The 12639-nt window shown below is 50.7% G+C and overlaps 1 protein-coding gene across 1 annotated transcript; it reads left to right on the forward strand.

Annotated features, from left to right (window-relative positions):
• Positions 1-769: 769 nt before the first annotated feature.
• On the forward strand, positions 770-12468 carry SH2D7 (SH2 domain containing 7). Its single transcript, XM_023196546.1, has 6 exons — positions 770-945; positions 2291-2380; positions 6341-6506; positions 6795-7007; positions 9342-10016; positions 11878-12468. Exons 1-6 carry the CDS (start codon positions 770-772, stop codon positions 11926-11928), a joined length of 1371 nt encoding a protein of 456 aa, XP_023052314.1. The 3' UTR covers positions 11929-12468.
• The last annotated feature ends 171 nt before the right edge of the window (positions 12469-12639 follow it).

Below are 12639 nucleotides of genomic sequence, written 5' to 3' on the forward strand. Positions count from 1 at the left end.
TTGCGCGTGCTTCCCCCTGCTGATGAGGGTCCACTCTGCCAGGTGCTTGCTTAGCTTCCTCCTTCACTGTTCCAATGTCACCTCCTGAACAAGGCTGACCCTGACCCCTGACTCTCTATCTGCATAATGTAGCCCATGGGCTCTCTTGTTCTTCTGCCTTTGTCTTGGAGTGCTTATTCCATCTGACTCTATATTCTACACATATATTTATCTCCCTCTAGAATGTATGTGCCATGAGGGCAAAGTGCTGTTTTGTTCACTGCTTTATTCCCAGGGCCCAGATTTACATGGCATACAGTAGGGACTCAATAAATCTTGAGTGGAAGGAAGATTAAGTTAGCACAGAACTTCTCCATCAAAATAAAAATAGCCTCCATGAAGGAAGGATACCTAGAATTTAATACTGCTTTGCTCCCAGGGGCAGTATTGTGGACTTTTGCCAGGGTCCGATCTTTAGTTGTGACAAAGACCAGAGGTTGTGGGGAACATGGCCAAACCCAGTGAGGTAGCCCATCTGCTGGCCAGGAAGCCACGGAGGGCCTTCCCTACCCTTCTCAGGCTGCTTCCCCCATGTCTGCAGCCAGCCAAAGTGCCCCACCCCAAAGCATCAGAGGAGAGAACCAGCCACCAACCCAGAGGTGACAATAGGGCTGCTGTGTGCTACGGGTCCTTGGGTAGGGCATGGGCTCAGGCAAATGAGCCAGAGCACACGCAGATATAGAGGCATGTGCGCTGGCTGCGCTCTGCTTCCACTCCGGTGCTCGCCAGCATGGAGGACAGCCTAAAGCAGCTCAGCCTAGGGAGAGATCCTGAGGGGGCAGGGGACAGCCAGGCCCTGGCTGAGCTCCAGGAGCTTGCCCTGAAGTGGTTCATGGAGACACAGGCCCCCTTCATTCTGCAGAACGGTGCCCTGCCTCCCTGGTTTCATGGATTCATCACCCGCAAGTAAGGCTGCTTCTGCCCACAGGTCCCTCATAGCCCACAGCCCCTTGGGGCTGAGAAAATGGTCTGGGAACTATGGATCAGACTGGTTCCTGTCCTTTCCCTGGGCTAGACAGGGGCCCTTGGAGGCGGGGGGCAGGGGAACAGACTGAGGAGCACCATGTCCTCTGGTAGTGGCTTCTGTAGGCAGAGTCGGAGAGGGCAACGGCCTCTACTTTAGTACAAGTTGAGGATGGCTGGGGCTGCCAGGCTGCCAGAGGACAGAAAGAGGGCCAGACCGTGACTTGATGAGTAACTAGGGGACCATATCATGTATCGTCCAAACTAGAACACTATTAGTAACTAAGCTAGGAGAACTGTCATAAATGGGGCCATCCCAGGAAAACCTAGATGCACGGTTACCCTAGGTATAAAGGCCAAGATACAGGTTTGGCTTTCTATTTGGGCTGGGTCTCCAAGCAACCAAAACACCTGGTGAAGGAATGACAAATCCAGCCAGTCCTTAGGTCCTGGCACAGCACCTGCACAGAGCCAGGGCCGGCTTTATGGGCACTGACCTGTGCAACAGCACAGGGTCAAAAGGGCTCCACATTTGATTTAATACTCTGCTGTCACTGTCTTGATATTCTAAATCATTTTGAACCAGGGGCCCCATGTTTTCATTTAGCACCTGGCCCTGCAAATGATTTAGCTGCATAGAGCAGGCACTCAGTATTTGGTGAGTAACTGAGTGAGGGAATATGTATCTGGTCTATGTACTGCCAAACCACAAGACAGGTAGAACTTTTCACCATGCCTCCAAAATATTTGGCACCATGTGAAAAATCTCTGTAGCTGCCTAGGATTGAAGGGGACAGGAAGAGGAATGAGTCCCTTTTAGCTGCTTCAGACATAGCAGTATCTTCTCCCTGCAGAAGCTCGTGTGTAGTGCACATCCTGTAGTACTGTACACAGTGGTTCTGAGGGAGGGACCCCACACTAAACCTCAACATCTCCACCTGTGTGATTTATTCTTGCTACACAACCATCCAGGTGGAGAGTGGGTGGCCAGGGTCAGCAACCAGTGTGCCTGCTAGTGAGGCTGCAGTGGGGAGTCGGGGGGTGCATATGACTTCAGACCCTGACCCAGCCCCAGACAGTCTTGAACTTAATCATTTGGGCCCAGATAGACCACATACTGAGCCCTGACAGGCCACAGACCAATCCACTCTGAGTGGCTCCACTATAAAGGGTTGGAGGTCTGGAACCCAAAGGCATGGCCAGCAGGGATTCCAAGAGAGGCCTAAGTCAGGCTGTACCTGCTGCTGTTAGGGCACAGACCCCAGCTAATGGCATGTCCTCTGCCCAGGCAGACGGAGCAGCTACTCAGGGACAGAGCTCTTGGTTCCTTCCTTATCCGCCTCAGTGACCGAGCCACCGGCTACATCTTGTCCTACAGGTAAGGGGAAGCCCTCTGGGCAAGCAAGCTCAGCCTACCATAACCTAGCGTTGCAGATTAGTGCAGAGGCCCAACTGGCCCAAATTGCCTAGATTTCCCTGGGTCCTGACTCCTGACTCCTTCATTCATCCATCACATGCTCAGCAGACACTTCCTGAGCAGCACTGGCTGTATGCTACGGATGAAGCCACAGCCTTCAAAGGAGGTGAGTAGGGGTTGGAGGAGGCTTCACAGAGGTGAACTTTGAGCCTAGGATAGAAGAAAGAATACAAGTTGCTAGGCAGAAAGGAGGGTGTGGTTGGGGTTTAGGAGGGCATCTCTGGTAGATGGAATGCCATGTGCAAAAGTACAGAGGCATGAAAGACAAGGGTGCTGGGGGAGCTGCAGGTTGCTGGGTGCAACAGAACACTTGGTTCCTTTGGAGGAATGCCTGGAGGGGAGGGTGGGAGAAGCTTAGAATGGCCTTGGATGCCTAGCTAAGTCTGTAGACCCTGAAGGATGATCTGGTTCGCTGTATTTGCATAGGTCCTTTAGGCAGCCTATGGAGAGAGGACTGGAAGTCAGAGCTGGAGGTGTGGGGGCACTGGGGACTCCTGCAATTCCCTGAATGTGAGATAATGAGGTCTGGGCTAGGATAGGATAGTGGGGATAGAGAGAAGGAGACAGGGTAGCCAGGACAAAGGCAGAGATGGTGATGTCGAATCTTGTCCCAAGAGTAGGTCGGTTGGAAGGGGAAATTCAGAGGAGGTAAGAAGATTTCTCTAAGTAGGGAGGGAGGCCAGGGCTCCAGGGTAAACTTAAAAGTCTTCAGATTCTGATTCAAAATTGTCACATATTCAGACTGCCCCAGTTCAAACGCTGACCTTGAGCAAGTTACTTTGCTCCTCTGTTCCCCCGTTTCCTCATTTGTAAAATGGGAATATGATAGTACCTGCTTCATAGGATTGATGAAAGTGTGCAATCAGTTGATACATTTAAAAGTGCTTGGCACAATGCATATAATGCAGTAAGGACTTTAAATAAATGTTAGTCGTCGTCAAAATATTTTTATGCTATGTGCCAGACACTGTGCTAGGCATTTTGAAATATACTAACTCAGTAGTTTTCAAATGTCTTTTGAGCTTTGGGGATTTTTTTCTTTTGTTTTGTTTCTTCCCAGATAAGATCTTAGGGAGAATACTAACTTATGAAAGAGACCAAAGTGGGACGGCTCAAAGGTATACAAATAGAAAAAGGGAACAGAAGAGAGTCCCAAAACAGTCCCAAATGTTTGGTTACCAGATTTGCAACAGAGGCATCACTGCAATTCCATGGGGGAAAGGCTTGCTTTTTCAATAATTGGTGCAGGAGCAATTGGATATCTAAATGGAAGACAATTACTGCTACCTCATACCATACACAAAAATTAATTAATTCTAGATGGATTGTAGATCCAAGAAAGAAAAGCAAAACAATACCATTTCTAGAAGAAAACAGGAAAACATTGTCATAGGTAAATGAAAATACCTTTGAAAATGAGAGGCCAAGATTTTTTAAACAGGACACGAAAAGCACTAATCTTAAAAGAGTGATTGGCCGGGCGCGGTGGCTCAAGCCTGTAATCCCAGCACTTTGGGAGGCCGAGACGGGCGGATCACGAGGTCAGGAGATCGAGACCATCCTGGCTAACACGGTGAAACCCCGTCTCTACTAAAAATACAAAAACTAGCCGGGCGAGGTGGCGGGCGCCTGTAGTCCCAGCTACTCGGGAGGCTGAGGCAGGAGAATGGCGTGAACCCGGGAGGCGGAGCTTGCAGTGAGCTGAGATCCGGCCACAGTACTCCATCCCGGTCGACAGAGTGAGACTCTGCCTCAAGAAAAAAAAAAAAAAAAAGAGTGATTAATTTGATTTCCTTAAAATTAAGAATTTTTAAAAATTTATTTATTTATTTGAGACAGAGTCTCACTCTCTTGCCCAGGCTGGAGTGCAGTGGTGCGATCTCTGCTCACTGCCACCTTTGCCTCCCGGGTTCAAGCACTTCTCCTGCCTCAGCCTCCCAACTAGCTGGGACTACAGGCACACGCCACCATATCCAGCTAATTTTTGTATTTTTAGTAGACACGGGGTTTCACCATATTGGTGAGACTGGTCTCTCTCTCCTGATCTTGGGTGATCCACCTGCCTCGGCCCCCCAAAGCGCTGGGATTACAGGCGTGAGCCACCACACCTAGCCAAAATTAAGAATTTTTATAATTAAAAGATATTATTAAGAGAAGAAAAAGATCAGCGTGCAGTCTTGAATAGGTTATCTATTAGAATATCTAACAAAGGACTCAAATCCAGAATATATAAAGAATTCCTACAAATAAATAAGATGAAAACAGATAATTCGATAAATAAAAGCAAAAGAACTGAGCACTTTACCAAAAAGAAAAACCCAGAAGGTCCATAAGCATATGAAAACATGTTCAGCATCATTAGCTGTCAGGGAAACACAAATTAAAGCCACATTGGATGGCTATAATGGAAAGACAGAATATGTGGAACAACTGGAGCTCTCATACATTGCAATAATTTTATTTTATTTTATTTTTGAGATGGAGTTTCACTCTTGTCACCCAGCTGGAGTGCAATGGCACGATCTCGGCCCACTGCAACCTCCGCCTCCCAGGTTCAAGCAATTCTCCTACCTCAGCCTCCCAAGTAACTGGGATTACAGGCAACCACCACACACCAGCTATTTTTTTTTTTTTTTAAATTCTTAGTAAAGATGGAGTTTCACCATATTGATCACGCTTGTCTTGAACTCCCGACCTCAAGTGATCTGCCTGCCTGGGCCTCTCAAAGTGCTGGGATTATAGGCATGAGCCACTGTGCCCAGCCCATTGCAATAATTTAAGAAAGCAATTTGGCATGATTTACTAAAGCCAAATGCAAGTGTACCCATGACCCATCAACTCTATTCCTTGGTATATTCTCATCAGAAATGAGTACATATTCACCAAAAGATATGTACAAGAATGCTCACAGCAACTTTATTTATAATAGCCCAGATCTGGAAACAACCTAAATGTCTATCAACAGAATAGGTACATGTTGGATTTTTCGTTAACTAGAATACTACATATAAATGAGAAAAAAAAAAGAAACTTAATTCTACTTGGACATGAATCAATCTCCAAGATACAATGTTGAGTGAAAGGTGCTAGACACAAGAGACGTATTATAGAAGTTCTCTAATGGGCTAATCTATGCTGATAGGCGTCAGAATGGTGGCTACCTTTGGGGGGCATTGACTGGACGGGAGTGCAAGTAGGTCTTCTGGGGGCTGGAAAGGTTTTATATCTTGATCTGAGTGGCAGTTACATGGGAGGGTTCCTATGTGGAAATTCATCAAACTGCACATTTATGATGTATGCACATCATTGTGTAGATGTTATTTTTCTAGGAAAAAGGAAGATGCAGAGGGTGAGATTTTAGGGTGGGACTTTACAGGCCAAAGAGGGAGTGGGAGATGGAACTCCCATCATTGCAGCAGGGTGGGGACTAGGGGGAGGTCGAGTTGTACAGGTGCAGGGTTGGATCCTGTCTTTATTTAAAACTTTGGTGTTTTGTTCATTGTGGATTTTTTTTTCATATATTTTGATTTTCTAAAATACTGCGTTATTAGTTTTCTTGATTGAGTTTTTTGGTGCCCCTGTACATTTCGCACCCAAGATGAGTGCCTCACTTGCCTCACTCCAGTCGCAGCTGTGCCTTCCCTGACTCCACCAGAGCAGGCTTAGGTACTTCCCAAGATCCCAGGGCTCCATGGTTTGAAAACCTCTCCGTAGCTTTCTGACGAACACACCATGGCTCCAAGTGGGGTACAGTGGCCCCAGATCAGGCAGGTCTGTTCTGGATCAAGAGCTGGGACCCCCTCCTGCACCCAGGCACAGAGCTCAGACTGTGGGCCAAGGCTGGGCTGCCTTGTGTTGCAGGGGCAGCAATCGTTGCCGACATTTTGTCATCAACCAGCTTCGAAACCGGCGTTACATCATCTCAGGAGACACCCAGAGCCACAGCACCCTGGCTGAGCTTGTGCGCCATTACCAGGAGGCACAGCTTGAGCCCTTCGGAGAGATGCTGACTACTGCCTGCCCCCGGGTAGGCGCCCCACTTCCCCAGGGTGAGGGTGGCTGGGCAGGGAGCCCAGGCCTGGGGTATCCATCACTCAGGCATACCCCTTTTCAAGCCCTTCCTATTTACTATCATCCAGGGGCACTCGGTGTGGGGTCATGATCCCTATTGGAAAAAGGGAGACTGTGGTGATGTCTTACCTGAGGTCAGGAACCCGGTGGGAATGTTGCAGTCTCTTACCAGCAGTCTCATGTAGGCTCTGGAGACTGACTGGGCCTGTGTGACCACATGCCTGCTGTATCCCCATACCCCCAGCCAGAGGACAATGATATGTATGATGCCATCACCCGGGGCCTCCACCAGACCATCGTGGACCCAGAAAACCTGCCTGCCATGGTATCCCCCACAGTGGTCCCAGACAAGGCCGCCAGCCCCCGCTCATCTCCAAAGCCCCAGGTCTCCTTCCTCCATGCACAGAAGAGTCTGGATGTGAGTCCCCGGAACCTCTCCCAGGAGGAAAGCATGGAGGTGAGAAGCATTATGGGCCACCTAGAGTCAGGGTTGCCAGACCAGGGATGTGGGTGCCATGCTCCCAGTCAGACCCTGAGGCCAGGCCAGCCACTCCCTCCGGCTGTAGAGGGTGAGCCAGGCCCAGAGGTGCAGACCCATCTTGGAATCACCCAGGGTTCACCCGTGCCATTGCCTGCCTCTGGCTAGTTAGATTTGGTTCAAGCCTTGGCTTGGCCATTTTCTAGTGATGTGACTCTAGGCGAGTCACATAATTTCTCTGAGCCTCAGTTTACCATGCCTGAGGTTCTTGTGAAGCTTGAATGAGAAAACGGATATGAAATGCCTGAACATCCCTTAGTAAGCTGTAGTGTGGGGTGCCTGTGAGTCAATATTTTATTCTTCTCCATAGCACCCCATGGACTCAGAAAGATATTTCTTTTCTTTTTTTTTTTTTTGTTTGTTTGTTTTTGTTCGTTTTTGAGATGGAATCTCGCCGCATTGCCCAGGCTGGAGTGCAATGGTGCAATCTCGGCTCACTGCCATCTCCGCCGCCTCCTGGGTTCAAGTGATTCTCCTGCCTCAGCCTCTTGAGGAGCTGGGATTACAGGCACCTGCCGCCACATCTGGCTAATTTTTGTATTTTTAGTAGCAACAGGGTTTCAACATATTGGCCAGGCTGGTCTTGAACTCTTGACCTCAAGTGATCTGCCTGCCTTGGCTAAAGTGCTGGGATTACAGGCATGAGCCACTGTGCCCAGCCATTTTTACTTTTATTTTTGAGACAGAGTCTCACTCTGTTACCCAGACTAGAGTGCAGTGGCACCACCTTGGATCACTGCAATCTCTGCCTCCTGGATCCAAGTGATTCCCCGGCCTCAGCCTCCTGAGTAGCTGGGATTACAGGTGCACGCCACCATGTCCGGCTAGTTTTCTTTTTTTTTTTTTTGTATTTTTAGTAGAGACAGGGTTTCGCCATGTTGGCCAGGCTGGTCTCAAACTCTTGACCTCAGGTGATCCGCCTGCCTCGGCTCCCAAAGTGCTAGGATTACAAGCGTGAGCCACCGTGCCCGGCCAATTTTCTTTATATCAGATCACAGCATGCCAATGGCTTTTCCTAGGTATATTTAGAATAAAACCTAAACACTTCACCAGGGCCCACAAGAGCCTCACCAGATGCCCTGCTACCCCCTGCTTCTTCACTGGAGGCTTCAGTGATGCCTTTTCTCTGGCTTCTTTGGCCTTCTAGATCATCCTTGAACATACCAACCTTGCTCCCACCTCAGGGCCTCTGCACTGGCTCTACCGTCTGCCTGGAATGCTCTTCCTGCAAGATACTCGCATGGCTTACACTCTAACTGCATTCCATTCCTTTCTTAAATATCACCTCCTTAGAAAGGCCCACCTATGACAGAAAATGTTGCCTTCCCCACCTGCCATTCTCTCTATCCCATGACCCTGCTTCGTTCTTTGTAGCACTGATCATGCCCCCACACTCTGTTGTCTTGTGATATATTCGCCCATCATATAGCACATCAAACCATATTGTGCTACACAGCGCAGCAGTATGCTGCCCATCTCCCAGATTAGAATATAAACTCCCAAGAGTTAGTCTTGCTCACCAGAGTCCTTGGCACCTAGGACAGTGTCTGGCACATAGTTGGTGCTCACTAAATATTTGTTAAATGAGTGATGGGACTTGGAGATGGGCCATTCTGAAGGGAAATGCAGCAGTGAGTGGGTCTGGGAGCACTCAGGGAACAGTGGACCACAATGGAAGTGGGAGGAGGTGGGAGGAGGGGAGGGAAAAATTGGGTGGGAGGTAGAGCTGGTGACCCAAAGCCTTGAATGCCAAGGTAAAGTATGAGTCCTAGGCCAGGTGTGGTGGCTCACACCTGTAATCCCAGCACTTTGGGAGGCTGAGGCGGGTGGATCACCTGAGGTCAGGAATTCGAGACCAGCCTGGCCGACATTGGGAAACCCCGTCTCTACAAAAATACAAAAATTAGCTGGGCATGATGGTGGGAGCCTGTAATCCCAGCTACTCAGGAGGCTGAGGTGGGAGAATAGCTTGAACCTGGGAGGCAGAGGTTGCAGTGAGCCAATATCACACCACTGCACTCTAGTGGTGCAACAGAGTGAGACTCCATCTTAAAAAACAAACCAAAAAAAGAACAAGTCCTAGAGCATGAGAGCTGGAAGGGACCCTGAGTGTCATGTATCCAACCCTTGCATGTACAGGCAGGAAGACTATAGCCAAGACAGGGGGCCTCGGCTTATCTGGGAGAGTTTTTACTGGAGGGCATCTTAGTGATGGGCTGCCCCTTAAGAGTTTCTCTGTCCCTGTCTCCTCAGGCTCCCATCAGAGTGCCCCCACTCCCTGAGAGGAGTTCCTCCCTCCTGGAAGAGTCTTTTGGAGGCCCCAATGACATCATCTATGCAGATGTGAGGAAGATGAACCAGGCACGGCTAGGCTTGGGCACAGAGGGGTCCAGCAGGCATGCACCAGTTCCAGCTGGCAGCCAGGCCTACTCCCCAGGCAGGGAGGCCCAAAGGAGACTCTCAGATGGAGAACAGAATAGGCCTGATGGCCTGGTGCCTGTCCTCTCTAGGGTGAGCCCAGACCAGGGTCCCACAGAGTCTCCCACTTCCTGGGGGTGTTCTGATGCCATGGGATCCCTGGGGGCTACCTGGAGGCAAGAGTTTCCAAAGCTGAGCCAAGAGGCTCAGCCCTGCTCCCAGGGCAGCTCTGCAGATATCTATGAGTTCATTGGGACAGAAGGCCCCCTGCAAGAGCCCAGGGACACACCAGACCAAGAAGGCAGTACCTATGAGCAGATCCCAGCTTGCTTGGGTGACCCAGCCAGGGCCCCACATCCTGGGGCCAGTCCCACATATAGCCCATGGGTACATGGGCCCATGGACCATGGCTACAAGAGGATTTCAGGGCCCCCAGGGCTCCCAGAGCCTGGGAACACCTATGAGCAGATCCCAGCAACCAAGAGCAAGGAGACTGGACGGATGCACAAGGTGAGCTCCATGACGGGATGGGGTGGCTCCCAGCCCTTAGAGAGCACCTGGTGGTAGGAGACAACCTGTAGCCCCCAGGCATAGGCAGGTCAGGTCACCGCCACTGCCTGGAAGTGCACAGAATTTTCCAGCCCTAACATCTGCCTGGAAATGGTGGTGGTGGTGGTGGTGGGAGAGGCAGCTGCTAGATTTGAATGTAAGACAGGCTTCCAGGCTCTTCTAAGGGCATTCTCTACAATAGATCAGCCTCTGCAGGGGTCTCAGAGCCTCTGGGTGCAGGAGAACAGCCCCTTTGCCCCTACTCCCTCGCCTTGTAGCTTTGGGCAAGACAAATTCCAGGACAACCAGTTAAACCTGAATTACAGATAAACAACATTTTTGAGGCCAGGCATGGTGGCTCATGTCTGTAATCCTAGCCCTTTGAGAGGCTGAGGCAGGTGGATTGCTTGAGCTTGGGAGTTTGAGACCAGCCTGGGCAACGTGGCAAAATCCCATCTCTACGAAAAAATACAAAAAATCGCCAGGCGTGGTGGCCTGTAGTCTCAGCTACTTGGGGGGGCAGAAGCAGGAGGATCGTTTGAACCTGGGAGGTTAAAGTTGTGATGAGTCCAGACTGCGCCACTGCACTCCAGTCTGGGAGACAAAGTGAGACTCTGTTTAAAAAAACAAACGAAAAAACAAACTAAAACGAAAACCATTTCAAAGTATGTCTCAAATACCACAATTATTCCTTTGTTTATCTGAAATTTAAACTTAACTGGGCATCTACATTCTTGTTTAGCAACCCCACCCGGGACCTCCATTTCCTCATCTGTAAAATGGGCTGATCCTCTGCTTGTATCCAGGGGCAGGTGCCCAGAGGATAGTGCTAGACATCCTCTCCTGCTCAGGACACAGCCCAGAGAGGGCTCTTGATGAACACAGCTATTATTCTGAGGATCTCTGTGGTGGTGGTGGTGGTGGGAGAGGCAGCTGCTAGATTTGGGTGTAAGCTGGGGGCTTCCAGGACCTTCTAAGGACTTTCTCTGCAGCAGACCAGGGGTCCTTTCCCCTCCCTCTTGGTTTCTGCAGGGGTCTGATAAGTAAGGAGGAGAGGGGACCAGGAGTGTGGAGAGCGGTGGCCAGGAGTGGGGCTGGTCTAGGGTTCTCAGGGAGGCAGATGAACTCTCTGGAGCCCTCAGTCCCAGCTGCACTCTGCCTATACCCGGAGACAATAAAACCTGGGAGTCCCTTCCCCAGGGGCAAGTCCTCTGATCTCAGTCAGGCACACACAGATCTTCCGGCTGGATTCCTGGTGGAAAGATCTTCCCGGGAAGTGCTGACGGCTCCTCCCTCAGGACAGGGCTGTGCCCCCATACCCCATGGATAGAAGCCTTTGAGATCCTGACTCTCCGGGAACCACGGATCCAGCAGTGGACAGTCCTGAGACCCTCAGAAGCCACATCCCATGTCTGCTCTTTCCCTGTGGCTGCCCCATGTCCTCTCCCATCTCTGTGGGCCTGGGTACAGCCTCACCCCACCCTACCTTCGACACCAGTGCATCCTGAGGCCCCCAACTGCGGGTCAGGGGAGACCAGGGCACTCCAGGGAGGTAAGGTGAGGCTCGCCACCCTTTCTACTCTCCTCCCTCCCCTCCTCTCCTTCGCCAGAAGAGGGCGAACCCTGCATCCAAAATTGGAGAGCTAAAGGTGGGATTTCAGGCACCGGGAGAGGCTTGTGGAATCAACCATCAGAATTCCAACCTGGCCTCATGTCCTGGGCTTGGGCCCCCAGCCCAAGGTCAATGAGGGGTCCTCAGAGCCTGGGTCTTTCCCTCCCTGTCCAGCGACCCCAGGCCCCAGTATCTCCTCCTTCCTTGCAGCCTGACAAGCTTCGGAGGCTCTTCTTCACGGACAGGAAGCACAAATTCTGAGGGCCTGGCATCTGGCAGCCCACCAGTGGGTTTCCTGGTACCCAGGCCATGCCAGGGGTTATCGCAAAGCCCTCAGCTCACTTGAAGGCACCCTTTGGATCTTCAGACTCATCCGGCCTACTACAGAACTAGGCTCTGAGACAGCCAAGGTGCCTGCCTGAGAGCAGGTGGAAGAGGACCTTCCAACCACCTGCAGCTCCTGGCTATGTCCTGCTTTCCTTGTGCCTCCCATCCATGCATAGGAGGGAATCAAGGCTGGAGAGGAGTGACACTGGCCAAAGGCAAGGGTCAGCACCCCCATTTCCCAGATGAGCATTCTGAGGCCCAGGCAGACTGACTGAACTTGCCTCCCACTACTGAGCACTTACCGAATGTGTGACAGGCTGTGTGCTAGGACAGACACCTTTCTAACTGGCCAAGTGACATCATGCAATTGCTATTGAGAAAACCAATTCCCCTCCTTGTGGCCCCATCAGCAAAAAGGAGGGGAGGGCCAGAAGCCACATCCTCTGCTTCAGGCCTCTTCACTCCAGCTGTGCCCTCAGGTCAGGCTGGCTCTTCCTGGAGCTCTGTCCCTCAGGAAACTTCCTGTTTTGTGTGTCACTTCCCTTCCTATCCACATTTCCCATTCTCTATAAGGGTGGACAGCTGGCTTGCTGCCCCGCTCCCCACTACCCCAAGCCCGGGATGCAAAAAACAGGACTGATCATC

This window comes from Piliocolobus tephrosceles, chromosome 6, assembly GCF_002776525.5.
Source record: "Piliocolobus tephrosceles isolate RC106 chromosome 6, ASM277652v3, whole genome shotgun sequence".
In the NCBI taxonomy this organism is placed as follows: Eukaryota; Metazoa; Chordata; class Mammalia; order Primates; family Cercopithecidae; genus Piliocolobus; species Piliocolobus tephrosceles.